We start from the raw sequence: 19,885 nt of genomic DNA on the forward strand, positions 1-19,885 counted from the left end.
GTTCTTTTTTTTTTTTTTTTGAATTATTGAATTTTATTTATTTTCTTATACAGCAGGTTCTTCTTAGTCATCAATTTTACACACATCAGTGTATACATGTCAATCCCAATCGCCCAATTCATCACACCACCATCCCCACCCCTCGCCCCTTTCCCCCCTTGGTGTCCATACGTCTGTTCTCTACATCTGTGTCTCAGTTTCTGCCCTGCAAATTGGTTCATCTGTACCATTTTTCTAGTTTCCACATATATGTGTTAATATACGATATTTGTTTTTCTCTTTCTGACTTACTTCACTCTGTATGACAGTCTCTAGATCCATCCACGTCTCAACAAATGACCCAATTTCGTTCCTTTTTATGGCTGAGTAATATTCCATTGTATATATGTACCACATCTTCTTTATCCACTCATCTGTCAATGGGCATATAGGTGTCTTCCATGACCTGGTTATTGTAAATAGAGCTGCAGTGAACATTGGGGTGCATGTGTCTTTTTGAATTATGGTTTTCTCTGGGTATATGCCCAGTAGTGGGATTGCTGGATCATATGGTAATTCTATTTTAGGTTTTTTAAGGAACCTCCATACTGTTCTCCATAGTGGCTATATCAATTTACATTCCCACCAACAGTGCAAGAGGGTTCCCTTTTCTCCACACCCTCTCCAGCATTTGTTGTTTGTAGATTTTCTGATGATGGCCAGTCTAACTGGTGTGAGGTGATACCTCATTGTTTTGATTTTTTCCAGGTTCATTTTATTGGCATAGAGTTGCTTGTAGTGGTCTCTTAGGATGCTTTGTATTTCTGTGGTGTCTGTTGTAACTTCTCCTTTTTCATTTCTAGTTTTATTGGAGTCCTCTCCATCATTTTCTTGATGAGTCTGGCTAATGGTTTATCAATTTTGTTTATCTTCTCAAAGAACCAGCTTTTAGTTTTATTGATCTTTGCTGTTGTTTTCTTTGTTTCTATTTCATTTATTTCTGCTCTGATCTTTATGATTTCTTTCCTTCTGCTAACTTTGGGTTTTGTTTGTTCTTCCTTCCCTAGTTCCTTCAGGTGTAAGGTTAGATTGTTTATTTGAGATTTTTCTTGTTTCTTGAGGTAGGCTTGTATAGCTATAAACTTCCCTGTTAGAACTGCTTTTGCTGCATCCCATAGGTTTTGGATCATCGTGTTTTCATTGTCATTTGTCTCTAGGTATTTTTTGATTTCCTCTTTGATTTTCTCAGAGATCTCTTGGTTATTTAGTAACGTATTGTTTAGCCTCCATGTGTTTGGTTTTTTTACGTTTTTTTCCTTGTAATTCATTTCTAATCTCATAGCATGGTGGTCAGAAAAGATGCTTGATATGATTTCAATTTTCTTAAATTTACTGAGGCTGGATTTGTGACCCAAGATGTGATCTATCCTGGAGAATGTTCCGTGCACACTTGAGAAGAAAGTGTAATCTGCTGTTTTTGGATGGAATGTCCTATAAATACCAATTAAATTTATCTGGTCTATTGTATCATTTAAAGCTTCTGTTTCCTTATTTATTTTCATTTTGGATGATCTGTCCATTGGTGTAAGTGAGGTGTTAAAATCCCCCACTATTGTCAATTTTCTGTCAATTTTCTCTTTTATAGCTGTTAGCAGTTGCCTTATGTATTGAGGTGCTCCTATGTTGGGTGCATATATATTTATAATTGTTATATCTTCTTCTTGGATTGATCCCTTGATCATTACGTAGTGTCCTTCCTTGTCTCTTGTAACATTCTTTATTTTAAAATCTATTTTATCTGATATGAGTATAGCTACTCCAGCTTTCTTTTGATTTCCATGTGCATGTAATATCTTTTTCCATCCCCTCACTTTCAGTTTGTATCTGTCCATAGATCTGAAGTGGGTCTCTTGTAGACAGCATATATATGGGTCTTGTTTTTGTATCCATTCAGTGATCCTGTGTGTTTTGGTTGGAGCATTTAATCCATTCACGTTTAAGGTAATTATCGATATGTATGTTCCTATGACCATTTTCTTAATTGTTTTGGTTTTGTCTTTGTAGATCCTTTTCTTCTCTTGTGTTTCCCACCTAGAGATGTTCCTTTAGCCTTTGTTGTAGAGCTGGTTTGGTGGTGCTGAATTCTCTTAGCTTTTGCTTGTCTGTAAAGATTTTGATTTCTCCATCGAATTTGAATGAGATCCTTGCCGGGTAGAGTAACCTTGGTTGTAGGTTCTTTCCGTTCATCACTTTAAATCTATCATGCCACTCCCTTCTGGTTTGTAGAGTTTCTGCTGAGAAATCCGGTGTTAACCTTATGGGACTTCCCTTGTATGTTATTTGTCGTTTTTCCCTTGCTGCTTTCAGTAATTTTTCTTTGTCTTTAATTTTTGCCAATTTGATTACTGTGTTTCTCAGAGTGTTTCTCCTTGGGTTTATCCTGTATGGGACTCTCTGCGCCTCCTGTACTTGGGTGGCTATTTCCTTTCCCATGTTAGGGACGTTTTCTACTATAAGCTCTTCAAATATTTTCTCGGGTCCTTTCTCTCTCTCTTCTCCTTCTGGGACCCCTATAATACAAATGTTGTTGCATTTAATGCTGTCCCAGAGATCTCTTAGGCTGTCTTCATTTCTTTTCATCCTTTTTTCTTTATTCTGTTCCGCAGCAGTGAATTCCACCCTTCTGTCTTCCAGGTCACTTATCCGTTCTTCTGCCTCAGTTATTCTGCTATTGATTCCTTCTAGTGTAGTTTTCATTTATTTCAGTTATTGTATGGTTCATCTCTGTTTGTTTGTTCTTTAATTCTTCTAGGTCTTTGTTAAACATTTCTTGCATCTTCTCAATCTTTGCCTCCATTCTTATTCCGAGGTCCTGGATCATCTTCACTATCATTATTCTGAATTATTTTTCTGGAAGGTTGCCTATTTCCACTTCATTTAGTTGTTTTTCTGGGGTTTTATCTTGTTCCTTTATCTGGTATATAGCCCTCTGCCTTTTCATCTTGTCTGTCTTTCTGTGAATGTGGTTTTTGTTTCACAGGCTGCAGGATTGTACTTAGTTCTTCTTGCTTCTGCCCGGCTTTAGGTTCTATATATGAGAAATTAAGGATCCCAAGCGCAGGATTAAAATCCTTTTAGTACAAGACCCCTTCGCACTTCTTTAGTCTATTCTGTTGGAGTTCTTGCCTTACATTTTATCCCCTCACTATTCAGTGCTGATTTATGCCTCCTACTATTTCCCCTGTGTGGAATTCCACTAAGTGCCCTGTATAGTCTACTTGGGCTGTGATAACAAAATACCAAAGGGTGGGTTAAATGACAGAAATTTCTTTTCTTACATTCTAGGAGCCTGAAGTCCAAGATCAAGGTGTTGGCAGGTTTTGTTTCTTTGGTGGTGGCCTCTCACTTGGCGTCTCCCTGTGTCCTCCCATGGCCTTTCTTCTGAGACCACATATCCTTGGTATATCTTTTGTGAGTCCAAATTTCCTCTTCTCATAAAGACGTCAGTCAGGTTGGATTAGGGACCATTGTAAACTCATTTTAATTTAATCACCTCCTTAAAGGCTCTGTCTCATAGTCTGGTGTATTGGGGGTTCAGGCTTCAGCATATAAATTTTGGATACATTCAGTTCATAACATGTCATTTTATGCTCCCAGAGCACTTCCCATTTTCAAAGCACTTTGCAAATGTGAATGTATGTCTTTATTATCTAAACCAAAGCTAAAATAACCACCTGTTATTTCCTTAAAAGCCAACTCCGTGGTTTTAGCAACAGTGTCCTTAAGTTATTAGTAATAGTAATAATAATAGCAATAATGACAATACAACAATTTATCTCTCTCTTACCTTTCACTTTATTAACTTAAAATGTTATATTCATCATCTGTCAACATCATTACATTGGAATAGACTTTCAGAACTAAAAAGGGTCTTAGAATTCTAGGAATGGAATTCTTTAAATTTGCATCTTGCTATCTTGTCGTTCAAGATGTCATGAACTGTAGTACTTTCATCGTTTTTTATGTCTCGTTTCTCACTTGTAATAGATGTACCTAAGTGGCCTAAAGTATCACCTAGTCTAGAGGTCTTCAAAGAGACAAAGTATTTTCTTAAAAACCAGAAAACACCTACTGATATGACCTGAATTATGTCTACAGACCAGGTAGAAGGACCATCTTTCAGGTCTACAATAATGAGATCAGCGTAAGAGGAGCATTCACTGAGTCCCACGCTCACTATCTCAGAAGGAACTAAAAATCAAGAAAATGGTAAAAATTCATAAAAATTATGAATACTCTTTGTATGTTATTTTTACTTTATCCAAAAAAACAAAAACAAAAATAAATCTGGCAGTAAAAGAGCCTTAACACCTGTAAGGAAAACTTTATCTGGGGAAAACCTAGACCTACAGGGATGCCATTGGTTCTTTTTGATGATAGAATCCTAGACACTGCTGTAGTGCTGCCTGGGGTTCTAGTCGGGGGAGCTGTGCTACTGAATGAAAGATCCCGAAATTGATTTGTTCATTTAATAACAGAAAATGTCCATGGAGGGTAGCTGGAGTAAGGAGAGAAGGTGATCTGGGCTTTGTAAATATCACACCTACCCATTTTAAAGCTATCCTTGGAATACCTTCAAATGCATAAGCCACAGGGGGTTTTGTTAATATGTGTGTTTTAATTTTAGCAAACAAACAGATGAAACGACAAGATACTGACTTTAAATATTTTCATCTTCAACACACTTTTCAGAAGTTAATATATATGCTCATTAAGGAAACATAAACATGATCATTTTTATCAACCACCTATAATGTGCTGTAAAATTGTAGGAACCTCAAGGGCCAGGGACGTGGTCCTGACACAGTATCCCTGCTAGAGGTAATATTAGTAATACAAAGAATGATAATATTGAATATTCATTTAAGTAATTCTAAATCTATATTCTTAACCCCAGTTATTTAACCTCCTGGGTTTTCGATGTATTGTGTTATTGCTTTTGATGAAAGTGACTGTAAAATAGTTAATAAGACTATAGTAGTTTGCATAAGTCATTTTTAAAATAACAGCTTTAATGAAATATAATTCATGTACCATAAAATTCACCCTTTTAAAGTAACAATTCAGTGAGTTTTAGTACATTCACAGAATTCTGCAACACTATGTAACTTTAGAACGTTTTTATGACCCTGAAAAGAAACCCTTACTGATCACTTCTTGATGCCCTTGTTCCTGGCAGCCAGTAATCTACTTTCAGTTTCTATGAGTTTGCCTATTCTGGGGATTTCAAATACAATGGAATTGGATGATATAAGGAATTGTGTCTGGCTGCCTCAACTTGGCATGTCTTCAAGGTTCATTGTTGTTGTAACATGTATTAATACTTCCATCCCTTTTTATGGCTGACATAATATTCCATTGTATGGGTATAGAAAGTTTTGTTTATCCATTCATCAGTTGGAGGGCTTTTGGGGTGTTTCCACTATTTGGCTATTATGAATCATGCCGTTATGAACATTTGTATACAGATTTTTATATTGCTCTTGGGTTTATATCTAGGAGTGAAATTACTGGGTCATATGATAACTGTGCTAAACATGTTAAGGAACTACTGAACTGTTTTTCTTTTTTTTAATACAAATTTATTTATTTATATTTTATTTCTAGCTGTGTTGGGTCTTCGTTGCTGTGTGTGGGCTTTCTCTAGTTGCAGCGAGCAGGGGCTGTTCTTTGTTGCGGTGCGCGAGCTTCTCGTTGCAGTGGCTTCTCTTGTTGCGGAGCACGTGTGCATGGGCTTCAGTAGTTGTGGCACGTGGTCTCAGTAGTTGTGGCTTGTGGGCTCTAGAGCACAGGCTCAGTAGTTGTGGCGCATGGGCTTAGTTGCTCCGCGGCATGTGGATGTGGGAACTCCCAGGACCAGGGCTCGAACCCGTGTCCCCTGCATTGGCAGGTGGATTCCTAACCACTGCACCACCAGGGAAGTCCTAAACTGTTTTTCACAGTGGCTGCACCATTCTGCAGTCCCACTAGCAGTGATGGAAGATTCAAATAGCTCCACTTTCTGACCAAGATTTTTTTTTTTTATTTTAGCCATTCTAGCAAATGTGAAGTGTTTTTGTTGTTGTTGTTCTTTTTTGTGGTTTTGAATTGCATTTTCCTAATGACAGAATGTTCATCTTTTCATGTGTTTATTGGCCATTTATTTATCTTCTTTGGAGAAATGTCTATTCAAGTTCTTTGGTCATTTTTAATTGGATTATTTGTCTTTTGTTGTGTGTCAGTAAGGTTAAGTTTAGTGCATCTGTCACTTTAAAATTTTTTTAAAAAATATTTTAATTAATTAATTAATTTATGGCTGCATTGGGTCTTTGTTGCTGCGTGCGGGCTTTCTCTAGTTGCAGTTATCGGGGGCTACTCTTCGTTGCGGTGCATGGGCTTCTCATTGCAGTGGCTTCTCTTGTTGCGGAGCATGGGCCCTAGGCGCCCAGGCTTCAGTAGTTGTGGCATGCAGGCTCAGTAGTTGTGGCTCGCAGGCTCTAGAGTGCAGGCTTAGTAGTTGTGGCGCACGGGCTTAGTTGCTCTGCGGCATGTGGGATCTTCCCAGACCAGGGCTTGAACCTGTGTCCCCTGCATTGGCAGGCGGATTCTTAACCACTGCACCACCAGGGAAGCCCTAAAATTTTTATTACTGCTTGGAAATGCTTTTAGCTTTGTCTAGTCAAGCATTTATTTAAACATCCATTAATCGTGTGTTATGTTCTATGCTTGTGCTGGAACTATAACATCCAGTAAGACACACCATCTCTCCTGTGGGTTATGCTGCCTGTGTTCCTACTCCTCAGTCCTCTTCTACCTTGCACCCCAAATGGTTTTCTAAAAAGTTAATTTGATCATGTTGCCTATGCTAATGCCTTTAATGCTTCCTTTATTGACTATAAGAAAAAGTTCTAGTTCATTAAAATGATTTTTAAAGCCTTCAAAATTTGTCCCTTGCTAACCTCTTCAAGGTTATCTCTCATGTCCACCCTATACCCCCATCTGGGACAACTTTAGGGGTCTTCTAGTTAAATTCCACATCTAGATATACTGAGGTTAGAAGCTAGGGAAATAAGTGGGTCCTCACCCAAAAACCTGGGCCAGGTCTCAGGTGAAAATGAAAAGAATCACTGGAGCTTTTTTTCTTAACTCTGGGTTCCGAAACAGATCTCTCTGAAGCCTGTGACATGAGAAAACAAGCTGTATTCTGTTATCCTTGTCTTTAATGGGATCTTTTGATGTTCCAGCCTCATCTCATTTTTACTGTTAAGTAGTAAAGGAAGAGCTGGAGCTTGGGTCTGAGTTAAAGGGGAGCATAATTCTTTAAGGACAGTGGTGGTAGCAGCAGTAATTAATGGGATTCTGTCCAGGGGAAAGTGGCAGGCCCAGGATGACAGGATTCGTGGTCAAGAGAAAGTTTCCTCCTGGGTGGAGATCTCTCTCCACCAACCTTGAGACTGAGTTTTAATTTTATTAAAGTCAGCTGCAGTTTCCTTAGATAGTCCACCAAATATATGTCTCTACTAGTCTAGGAAAAGGCGATCACTACTTCATTGTATGACATTGAAAATAGGTCTAGTGTATAAATTTGAAAATAAAATAAAAAATTCCTTTTGAATTTAGACATAAACTAATCATATGGTAAAACCTATATGTATATATACACACAACACACAAATATAAAGCAGAGACTATAGAATTCAAATTACATATCTGAAGTGGAGTGTATGTTATCTATTGATGCATAATGAACTAACCCCAAAATTCAAGTGGCTTAAAACAACCATTTTATTTTTTCTGTCTTATTGAGGTATAATTGACAAATCAAATTGTAAGATATTTCAGTTGTACATTGTGATGATCATATATGTGTATATATATATATATATATACACACGTATATGGTGAGAACAGTTAAGTTCTACTCTTAGCAAATTTCAGTTTTACAAATTATCAACTATAGTCACTATGTCAAAAAATCATTTCACTTTGCTCATCATTTTGTGGGTCAGAAATTTGGAAAAGGACCATCTAGGCCCTATAATTAATTTGGTGTCACCTGGGGTGACTGGGGCTGGATGAGCCTTCCAGGATGACTCTTTCACTCACACGCCTGGCACCTCATAACTCCTTTGCCTTGCTCTCTCCATGTCTTGTCCTACTGGGCCTCTGCAAGTGGCTTGCAACAGCTCCTGCTGCAACAGCTGCTGGTTTTCCCAGGATGGTGGTCTTAGGGTAGTCATACTTCTTAAGATGACATTTGGTTTCTACAAGAGCAAGGCAGTAGCTGCCAGGCCTCTTAAAAGCTAGGCCTGGAATTGGCATAGCTGTTATAGCATCATTTACACCATACCCTATTTAAAAAAAAAAATTTATTTATTCGGTTGCGCCGGGTCTTAGTTGCAGCAGGTGGGCTCCTTATCGAACCGGAGCCCCCTGCATTGGGAGCATGGAGTCTTAACCACAGCTCCACCAGGGAAGTCCCTACACCGTACCCTATTGATCAAAGCAGACCAGCAGAGACTCAAGGGGAAAGGACATAGACCCCAACTCTCAACTGGAAGAGTAGCAAAGAATTTGCAGCCATCCGTAATCTGCCATAACTATAAGATCTTTTAGGCATACGTATCTGATAAGCACAAAGATTTCCACTGCTCCCCGCCATCCCGCCAAGTATCAGTAAGTACCATGCTAAGTCCTCAGCAGTTTGCAAATGTATTGGTTGCCTTAGATAAAGATGGGGTGCTACTACACATATTGTGTATAACTTTAACAACTTTTAAACTATTTAATGGCCATGATAATCAAAATTCTCTAAAGTTGTATTACTTCTTTGGTTTGTGCATGTGTATTTTATGATCAACATTTTGAGTTGCAAGAAGCATGTAGTATGCTTTTTATGACACATAACCGAGATCTTAGGGGTATTAAAAAGTTTGTTAATGCCTAGGATATCATTCTAGCCTACCTAATACCTTGATTTACTAAAGTCACAAAAGTTATGTTGGCTTTTTTTATGGATATAACTTTAGCCACATTGTAAAGCACAGCTTTGTACAGGTGTTTTCACATGTCTGATCCACTGACATCAAAGAAATTCAACTCAACCTGGGGTCATAGAAGAAGCAAAAGACCTAATAAAAAGCACATGTTAACCGTTAATGTTCATTTACCAAATCCTGCTTAAACTCTTGTACTCTCAAAGCTAATTTCATCCAATTGCCTTTTAATTATAGTCTCTTGCTCAGAGTTGCAAACATAATGGCTTTTTAATATAACTTGCACTGTTCTGTGTCCAGTGTAGGATGTAGTCATGCAGTTTATTCAGTCAGAGCTAGTACATTAGGTAATTAAAACATAAGCACACACAGATTTCTGCACATGCCTATTTGGCAGGAAAGTAATATAAGAACCTGACAATTCTGCTTTTGCACAGAATTCTTTCTGGATAGAATAGGATGGAAATCTCATGTCCACCAATGCACACTGTAGCTAAGGCAAAATACAGAAATCAAGTATGACTGTTTGGGAGACCTGTGCACATATCACAGAGAATAAAATAAACTAATTTAAAGTAGGAATGTAAGTGGTTTAACACATTGCTAACTATCTAATCACAGCCTTGGTAGATATAATTCTCAAGGCAGGACAGTTCTTCATTATCCAAGATGTTAGGAGTTGAACAGACCCTCAGTCTCCTGTCCCTTTTAGAGGAGGAAGACAGAAAAAAAAAAAAAAGATAATGGGATTTAAGATAATTTTCACTATTAACAAAAATGATCAAACAATATAACAGTTAAAAAAATCCTTTTTGAGTGGTGATTACTTTTGGGGAGTAAGAGCTGATGTATGCAGAGGTAATTAAACACTTCTGTGGTTTCCACCTTTATTTTGGAGTAACCAGATTTTATGTAAAGGCAAGTAATGTTTTATTAGCTGTTTCTGAATTACATATAATTTTGATAACTTTATAAAGCATATTAAGCTACATTTTTACACTTATTCATTCCATAATTTATTAAGTGCCAACTAACTATGCCCTGTTACAGTGATGAGCTCTGCCTTAAGATTTTCAGTTTTTTTGTAGAATGTATTTCTCTAGTGTTACCTTTTAACTGTTAACCTTTGGCCATTAAAAAAAAAAAAAAAAAAAAAAGATACAGGCCATGAATCCAAATACCAGCATGAAAACAAAAATGTTTATTTATTCATCAGGATTTGGGGTTTGTAAAATGCCAGTATCTGGAGATGTAAAAATCTAGATGGATTGATTTTCTTTTGTAGTTTTCTCTGGATTATGTATTCACATATCTTGTGTTCATTCTTCTTACTTAAAATACAAATGTGGAAAGTATATGTACATTTCTTTTCTGAAACATTAACAAAGATTTCAGATGACATATCCTCATTAGCTAATCTCCTTTCCCGTCTTTTCTTTTTTCGTTATATCCACATTCTTTCTTCCTGTTACATTCTTAGCAATTTTAGGGTTCCTCTTTGGAAACAAACAAAAAAAACAAACAAAAATACAGTTAGGAGACTAGCCAACTAATGTCGTGTTCCCAAGTCAGAATTTAACTAAGCTTTGGCATCCAGATACACAAGCACTTTCTCAGATTGATGTTCCTTATACATTTTCACGTTAGGGTTGTAAATACTGAGACTCTGGCCCCTTCAGTTCCAGACAGGGTTGTCTCCAGAAGCAGACCAGCCTCCACACACAGGGGAAGCCAATCTTGATCTTTCTTGATGCCCTAGTCCCAGGTCTCAAGTTTACAGCCTAAACTCCGCCAATGAATTTATCTAGTCTTGACTTCTATTTAATCCCGCCTTTTACCTAGTGCCTTTCACCTAGTCCTCAAAGGTGTTATTCTAATAGCAACTCTAATTCAACTTTGGAATAGAAATTCCTAGAGGATCAAATTAAATATACTGCTGTCAAAGCAAAAACCAGACAAACATATGATTCATCCTCTTGACCAAACACCAGATTGTCATCCTAAATTCTATACTCAGGTGTTTGAGTCAGAGGAAATTCCAAATTTATGAATGGATTATATATCTATCCTGTATTCCTTTTAACTTAGAGACTCTGGACCCACATTTCTATAGAAATGATGGTATAAATTCCACACCAAATATATTATAAATAAAAAATTAAATTTCCATAATAGTCCACAGTAATAATTAGCTCATTCCTAAGTAAAAAAGTCCTTGATTTTTTTTTTCTTTTAAAAAATCTTACGTATTGTTACATTTTGGTATTTCTAAAAGCAAGATTAATCTTAAATTTGATTTGTTTATATTGTGTGTTGACTTTTTTTTCTCCTGAAAAGCTGTTTATGGTACATATTACCATTATCTCCAATGGTGTCTTAAATCTTAAACATCAAACTTCCTCCTACTCTATGGCTTCCCTCTGGCTGTGGACCTCTTTCCTTCCCTTTACAGCCAAGTTTCCTTTAAGGATATTTGCACATTTCCTATTGAATAGAGGTATTAAATTTATGCAACTTGTTCCCTTTTAATGGACATTTAAGTTCTGAATCAAATTACTATTAAAATATGCTCTAGTGAAAATCCTTGAACAAATTATCTTTGTACATTAGTGAACATATTCTGTAGAATGGAATTCTAGAAATGAAATTATTGGGTCTAAAAAAGTGCACGTTATGGTTTGAACTATGTACACTCAAAAATCCATCTTGAAATCCTAACCCCCAGTACCTTGGAATGTAACCTTATTTGGCGATGGGCATCTTTATAGACCAAGTTAAAATGAGGGCATCAGGGTGGGTTCTAATCCAGTATGTCTGGTGTCCTTTTAAGAGGAAATCTGAACAGAGACATGCACAGAAGGAAGATGATGTGAAGATACAGGAAAATGCCATGTAAACATGAAAACAGTCATCTACAAGCCAAGAAGAGACATTTGGAACAGAGCTTTTCTTCACAACCCTAGGAAGGAACCAATCCTGCCATTATCTTTTTTTGAACTTCTAGCCTCCAGAACCATGACACAATAAATATCTGTTGTTTAAGTCACCCAGTTGGTGGTACTGTTATGGCAGCCCTAGAAAACTGATCTAGCACTCCCCTCCCCAAATGGCGGGTGACAACATCCCTTAACCGACCTTGTAGGAGAGCAACTTCCCCCTGACACCTCACTGATACCGAACAATCAATTTTTGCCATGCTTTGCTAATTCTGAAGACAAATAAATGGCATCTCTTTTTAATGCATACTTCTTTGATTTTTTAATACAGATTTAGTACATTTCTGGGGTTTTATTTCCTTTTATTTTAAAATATCTGAAATGGATTCAAATGGATTGACACTATCAAATAACCGTTTACATCTACTATATGATTTCAATATAGTTTGATACAATGATAAAAAATAAAATGATTAAACAATATATTTAACTTAAGAAATTTTAACTAACTCATTTATTGACAATCTACTGTAAGATTTTCATTCTCTAGAATTATCATATGTATTAAGAAGTATAAAAGGAAAAAGCTAAACAGTTGGAAACTACAAACTTAAAAGCAAAGTTAATTTCGTACTTATGAGATATTAAGTCCCATATCCAAAAATCCAATTTGTCATATATTAAGGATTATGCTTTTGAAGTAAGTTCATTACTGACATTACTATTGGAACTGCACTATAATTTTATACACAAAGTTCTAAAATAAGATCACAGAGTATAGGAGCATCTATCTTAGTAACATTAAAAAAAAATATACGTTGTAGGGTGGCAATATTGATTTAAAAATTGTTTCCTGAAACAATAATCAATGAGGCATATTTGTTGCCAATCACTCTTTAGTTAATATGCTTATCCTGTTTGAGGATTATTTTCCATCTTCTTTCACTGACTCATTTCGGCCTTTGCATGAGTTAAGAGGTGCGCTTTCATGTTATTTGACTGAATAAACTTCTTGCGACAGCCTTCAAAGGGACATGCAAAAGGTTTCTCCCCAGTGTGGATGCGCACATGTGTACGCAAATTGAAGGACAGGGAAAAACGTTTTCCGCACCCTTCAAAAGTACACGGAAATGGCTTCTCTCCAGTATGAACCAGAAAATGTCTTTTTAGTTTTGCACTCTCCTTGAAGGCTTTCCCACATTCTGCACATACGTGATCTCGGGGACTATGAACCCGGAGATGCTTTCTCAGGGATGCTCTATTCTTGAACTCTCTTATGCATCCACTCTGAGGACAAACAATTTTTTCTGGAGCATCATATTCTTTATTTGTACTTGGCTTCATTTTAGTGCATGCTGTGAGCTGTTGAGGATCTGAACAGTCAGTGCTGGGTATTTCTCCAGGAGGAAGCTTCTTGCCTGTCATGTACTCAGAAGACTCAAGAAGTGAATTCTCTCCACCAAACTGTTGAGGAAGTTCTTGTTTTGCCCCCTTTTTCATGTATTCCAAGGAACGTTCAAGAAGTGAGCTTGCCGTAAGAGCCTGTTGAGAAAGCTCTTGTTCTGATCCTTCTTTCAGACAGTCAAAGGACTTAAGAAGTGAGTCCTCTTCCGTGATAGGTTCAGAAAACTCACCTCTTATTATGCATTCTATGTAACAGTCAGAGAAGGAATCCTCTTCAACAACCCGAAAGCTAGTCTCATAGCACACATCCTCATCACATAAGGTCCACGTTGTGTCAGGAGGTTCCTGCTGGGCTGGCAGTGACTTGTCCCCACTGACAGCTCTTCTACCAAGCCCTTTCTGGCCACGTGTCTTTTCCCTTTTCTTCAGTTTCTGGTCCATGTTGTCCTGCTAGCTCCCTCCGTGAAGGTTTGCACCAGGATAGATCAACCACTTCTGGGTAGGAGTGATCTACGTGAATTGTTTTCAGCAAGCACCTGTTTGAGATAGTAGTCATTAGGTAAAATATATTCCAATATTAGAGCCATTGTCAGAAAATGACCTCAAAAAATGGCCTAGAACTCACTTTCCAATAACAGAATCACTACATTTACATCTTTGACTAACTCTGCAAGAGACTAAGAGAATTAGCTGTGACATATGTACTTAAGACATGGGTCATAACCATTTCTTTCCTGGATATCCCCCATAAGTTATCTGACCTCCCTAACTGATCACCTAATGTTCATTGGGCACTCACTATGTGCTTGCCCTATTCTAGGCTACTCATGGGTTGAGACATACCAGTGAATAGATATATTATACCAAATATGTAATGTATGCCCCATGGAGTATACAACATAAATAAGTAATGTACATCATATGTTATAAGGCAAAGCCCTCTAGAATAAACCAAGGGACCGGTAGAAAGCAGGGATTTGCAATTTTAAATAGGGAGCTCCAGGTAAATCTTGACTGAGGTAGTGGCAGCTGACTAAAAATTTAAAGGAGGTGAGGGAGCAAGATATGCCTATTCTTATGTAACACTTCTGTGAAATTCAAATTAAATACTGCATTTAAAGTGCTTAGCACAGTTCATGGCATAGACCAAATGCTGACCACTCATGTGAGCTACTGTTAGTTTACCTTTGTATTCATTCTATAAGTAGATGTTGGATCCTGCTAAGTGCCAGGTACTATTCTAGACCAAGGGCAGCAAACTTTTTCTGTAAAGAGCCTGATTTAAACTTTGTGGGCCCTAGGGCCTATGTCATAGCTATTCAGTCTCACTGTAGCGCAGAAGCAGCTACAGACAGTACACAGAGGATGGGCAATGCACAGCAGAGACTGATTTGGTGCATGGCTGTAGTTTGCCCACCCTTGTTCTATAAGACGGGGACTCAGGGAATAAGGCGTGTGAAATCTATGCATTGCCGTCTCTTGTAAGCGCACGCCATGTGAAATCTATGCATTGCCGTCTCTTGTAAGCGCACGCCATGTGAAATCTATGCATTGCCGTCTCTTGTAAGCGCACGCCATGTGAAATCTATGCATTGCCGTCTCTTGTAAGCGCACGTCATGTGAAATCTATGCATTGCCGTCTCTTGTAAGCGCACGTCAAAATAAAGGCACAGGGGAATCCGAGTGGTTTTTGATCCTTTTCTTAAATCTATAAGTAGTACTATGAAAGTTACAGCATGAATATACTATATTCTTTCTAAGAGTCCTTTGCTTAATGTTACAATTGTGTCTTATAAAAGAGCTCTTAATTTCAGCATCCTGATGTCCTGCTGTAGGAACAAAAATTAAATGCTTTTAAAAAGGAGCAAATGTGAAAGTACTGGAATGAAAATCAACAGCTTGAAAATGTTTTTAAATAGCCACATTAAAAAATGCCACCTCGGGGGCTTCCCTGGTGGCGCAGTGGTTGAGAATCTGCCTGCTAATGCAGGAGACACGGGTTCGAGCCCTGGTCTGGGAAGATCCCACGTGCCGCGGAGCAACTGGGCCCGTGAGCCACAGCTACTGAGCCTGCGCGTCTGGAGCCTGTGCCCCGCAACGGGAGGGGCCTCGATAGTGAAAGGCCCGCGCACCGCGATGAAGAGCGGTCCCCGCACCGCGATGAAGAGTGGCCCCCACTTGCCGCAACTAGAGAAAGCCCTCGCACGAACCGAAGACCCAGCACAGCCAAAAATAAATAAAAATAAAAGTAGCTATAAAAAAAAAAAAAAAAAAAAAAAAAAAATGCCACCTCGGGACTTCCCTGGCGGCCCAGTGGTTAAGACTTTGCCTTCCAGTGCAGGGGGTGCGGGTTTGATCCCTGGTCGGGGAGCTAGGATCCCACATGCCTCGTGGCCAAACAAACAAACAAAAAAGCCACCTCAAAAAGTTTGTGCCATTTACTTTTGGTAAAATAATACATAGAATGAAAACAAAACATGCTTTTATGCCTTCTTAAACACTATATATACACATATATATGTAAATATATACTATATAAATTACAAATTAAATAAATTATATATTTACTTATATAAAATATATATGAATGTTATATATGATATTTAAAAACTGCTGAGAGATTTTTAAATGTCTTAAGCATTTATATATACATATTTACAAATAAATATATAACTATTTTCATGATATATATATTTAACTAAGTATAAATCAAATATTTGTATATAAATTGCTCAGGGAAGAGGTTTAAATGTTTTCTTAAATATATGCATATATAATATAAATAAATATATATTTCTATGTAATATACATACTTATGTTTAAGAAGACATTTAAACCTCTTCCCTTACCAATTGAAATGCATGTTTTGCTTTTATTGTATTTTTTTTCTTTTGCCAAGAATAGATAGTACGATTCTTTTGAGGAGGTTATTTTTAAATGTGGCTATTTAAAAATATTTTCAGGGACTTCCCTGGCAGTCCAGTGGTTAAGACTTCACCTTCCAATGCAGGGGGTGCAGGTTCGATCCCTGGTCGGGGAGCTGAGATCCCACATGCCTCATGTCCAAAAAACCAAAACATAAAATGGAAGCAATATTGTAGTAAATTCAGTAAAGACTTTAAAGATGATCCACATCAAAAAAAATCTTAAAAAAAATATGTTCAAGCTGTTTGTATGTTATATTCCTAATATATAATATATAAATAATGTTAGTGGCACAAGTGTTGTTATTTATTCTGTCCTTTATAAAGGTGAAATAAACCAGGGAGACTGTATCCAGCAATATTTGCCTAACAAAATCATGCTCTCATAGCTAAAAAATAATTTTCATTTCATTTTGTATTAGTGCATATAGCAAGCACTTTTGGAGCAAAATTGCTAGATCTAAAGTTTAAGTAGGAAAGAACACAACAGTTCCCTCCCTCAGTTAGTCCATTTAAAATAGCTACAATTGGTTTGATTCCAGCTTTTCTCTCCAAACTTATCTCTTGCCATCTCCAGTTCTCCTATTTCATCTCCAGCCATAATGAAGTCTCCTTCCAATAAAGTGCCATGCTCTTTCCTCTCGACAAAATACTACCTAACCTCATACTGTACACCTGTAACTTAAATAATATTGCTGTACATCAACTACATTTCAATTTAAAAAAAAATTAGGATAAATACCAAACTATAGAATTAAAAAACAAACAAACTACCCACTCTCTATCCCCCTTACCATATGAGCATGTGCACAGATGGGGCATGCAGAGGTTTACTTCCCACCTGCATTTCAGATCTCTGCCTAAATACCAATTGCTCCGGCAAGCTTCCCTTGATTCTTAGTCTCAATTAGGTCCCCAGGCTAAACGCTCTCCTAGCTCCCCATTTTACACTGACCACAGCCCCTTGGTTCTGATTATTTAAGCCCTGTCTTACCTACTAGACTGTAAGCTTTAAGAGAGCAAGGGCCTCTCCTGTCTTATTCACATGCCCCAGCACTTACTAGATTTGTCTAATGAAATGAATTGATGAATACGCATTTAGTCGTCAGACTGGTGATATCTGATTTAGCAATCCTATAAAATTAATTTACTAGAAATTCATTTGGGATATTAGACATGCTTAAGGTAGAAGTTTCATAAAGTTGTCTATCAAGTGATGCCAAGGTGTTATCTAGTACAACATCTCCTATGAGATCAGGGTTGAGAGAAAGGTATTTTCTTTATGAATTTACCAGGGTCCAAGTACAGCCCTTACCTTTCTAAACTAGATTCTTATTTGTCAGATGTCTGAGCATTATGCCATTTCTCACACAATATGCAAGCTTGTGAGAACAATGTATAAATTGAAATGGTAACTTATTAATTTATTATGAGAATACTCCTGTTGATATAACTACATTCTCCTTTGGTAGAAATAACCACATGGAAAACGTAATGGTTAAACATAGTATAGGATGTTACAAGAATTACTTAATGTCATGAGACTATATACTATATTTTGTATTTCTCAAATTGTGATAGAAGTAGTTCCAAGGGTGCATCATTTACTTATTCAATCATTTGACAAATATTTAACACCAAACTTTGTTCTAGGTGCTAACCCTTTTTAAAAATTCTTTTTAAATTAAAAAAAATTTTTTTTTGTTTTAAATTTTTGGCCGTGCCGCCCGGCTTGCGGGATCTTGGTTCCCCCATCAAGGATGGAATCTGGGCCCACGGCAATGAAAGCCAGGAGTCCTAACCACTGGACCACCAGGGAATTCCCGCGGTGCTGACCCTTAGAGCAGCGAAAAAGATAAAGTCCCTGGTTTTCATATCATTTTTATCTGTGTGAGACAGAAATGTAAATAAAGTTTTTATAAAATGGTAAATAAAATAATTTCAGGTTGAGAGAAATGCTGTGAAATGAAACCAATAAGAGGAAAGGCAGGGGAGGCTATCTTTAAAAAGAATGTCTGTAAAGGCCTCCAAGGAAGCACTAGACCCAGACCTGAAAAAGAAGAAAAGTATTAGCCAGTTGAAAGAGGTGGAAGAAGAGTGTTCTTTCCAAGCTGCAACAGAAAGCACAAAGGGATTAGCTTGCTGGACGGCAATGAAAGCCATGCTTGTTACACAAAATGGCGGACAAAGACCATAGAGGTCTGAGATAAGGTTGAGGACGGTGCAGGAGGGAGCCGTTTGCATGTCATTCCCAAACCAATGGGAACCATTACGGGGTTTCTTTCAAACAAGGAAATTAGCACGCTGTGATTTAGGTTAAAAGACTACTCAGGCTGATTTGTGAAGAATGGATTAAGGGAGGCAAGAGTGAAAGAAAAAAAAATCCCTCAGGCTATTTAGTAATCTAGGAAAAGAATGTTGGTGGTTTGGAGCATGTGGTAGCAGCGGAGCTGAAATGGAGGGAGAGAGGGAAAATGGAGATAGAGCCTTCCAAACTTGCTGTTGGGTTGGATAAAGGGGGTAAGAGAAACAGGGAGCAAGAATGAGTGAATAGTCCAAGTTTTTGCTCAAGTAATTGGGTGGATGGTAGTGCCATTTGCAGAGATAATTGAAGAGGAAAGAAAGGAAAATAAGTTTACTCTTTATAATAAATAATTTAAACATTTTAGCATAAAATAGACCGAGCCATTTCTTGCAGTGAGATACAATATTTGTACAAAGTTTTACAATACAATTTTATACAATTTTTTAAAACAAAATTTAAAAATGCAACTTCAAGGAAAATTCAGCCAGGAATCTGCTTTCTTGAAAGTGTATTTACTTTCCTCCTTTACGTTTTGAAAGTTTGAGGTCAGTGGCCCAAATAGGCGTAGGTAAACGCCGTTTAAACACTAGAAGTCTACTGGACAAGGTCCACTCCCCACCTGGTTCTAGGATGATAAAACGCTTCCCATTTGTGCTTTTCAAAATCTTTTTGATCGGGGTCCACGGTTAAAAATCCATCCTAAGTAGTGAGCTCAATACACACACCGTCTCCAGTAGCTGAAAAAAGCAGTTCCATGGAACAAGACTTACCCATGCTACCGCGAAGCACTCTGCTATTCCAATTCCTTTCAAAGGTAAGACGTAGAAGGAGCTGCTACTCCTGCTCCCGACAGCTGTTGGAATCAACCTTTCTTTGCGCTCCGCCGGTTGGACCCACCCTCCTTTTGATGGACATAGTCATCAGGCTACACCTACTTTTCAACTCTGCCTTGATTAGTTGAATTTCCAAGGAAAGGCTCTACCAACCTTGTGAAGGTCGAGGGATCAGGCAGCGGTGGGCGTGGAGGTGGGTGTGGCTCAGCGCCGGGCCTGGGTGGGGTTGGCCGCCGGACCTGCCAGCGCGTGGTCACATTCAACCAAGGGGGGGGGGCAGGGGCGACTCCCCCCCACCCCACCCCCGTACTCCTCACCCCGCGCCGCAGTCATTGGGCCTCCGCCACGTGAGAAAACCTCTTTGAACCCCCATCGCCCAGTTTTAGCAAGAAGTAGGCACTCAGTAAATCTCTACTGAACAAATGAACGTAAGTATAATCAAATTTAAGCAGTTATATATCAATGAAAG

At 37.9% G+C, this 19,885-nt stretch overlaps 1 protein-coding gene across 1 annotated transcript; it reads right to left on the reverse strand.

Moving 5' to 3' along the window:
* Positions 1 to 2,730: 2,730 nt before the first annotated feature.
* Positions 2,731 to 19,614, reverse strand: ZFP42 (ZFP42 zinc finger protein). Its single transcript, XM_082444540.1, has 2 exons — positions 19,354 to 19,614; positions 2,731 to 13,890 (listed from the first exon to the last, which is right to left on the reverse strand). The coding sequence occupies exon 2, from the start codon at positions 13,793 to 13,795 to the stop codon at positions 12,893 to 12,895; it is 903 nt and encodes a 300-aa protein (XP_082300666.1). The 5' UTR covers positions 13,796 to 13,890; positions 19,354 to 19,614; the 3' UTR covers positions 2,731 to 12,892.
* Between the last annotated feature and the right edge of the window lie 271 nt (positions 19,615 to 19,885).

This window comes from Balaenoptera physalus (genome assembly GCF_965194825.1).
Source record: "Balaenoptera physalus genome assembly, chromosome: 21".
NCBI classification, from domain to species: domain Eukaryota; kingdom Metazoa; phylum Chordata; class Mammalia; order Artiodactyla; family Balaenopteridae; genus Balaenoptera; species Balaenoptera physalus.

Bases quoted from the DNA above. Each gene is read 5' to 3' on its own strand.
- ZFP42 (XM_082444540.1), bottom strand. From the start codon at position 13,795: ATGGACCAGAAACTGAAGAAAAGGGAAAAGACACGTGGCCAGAAAGGG.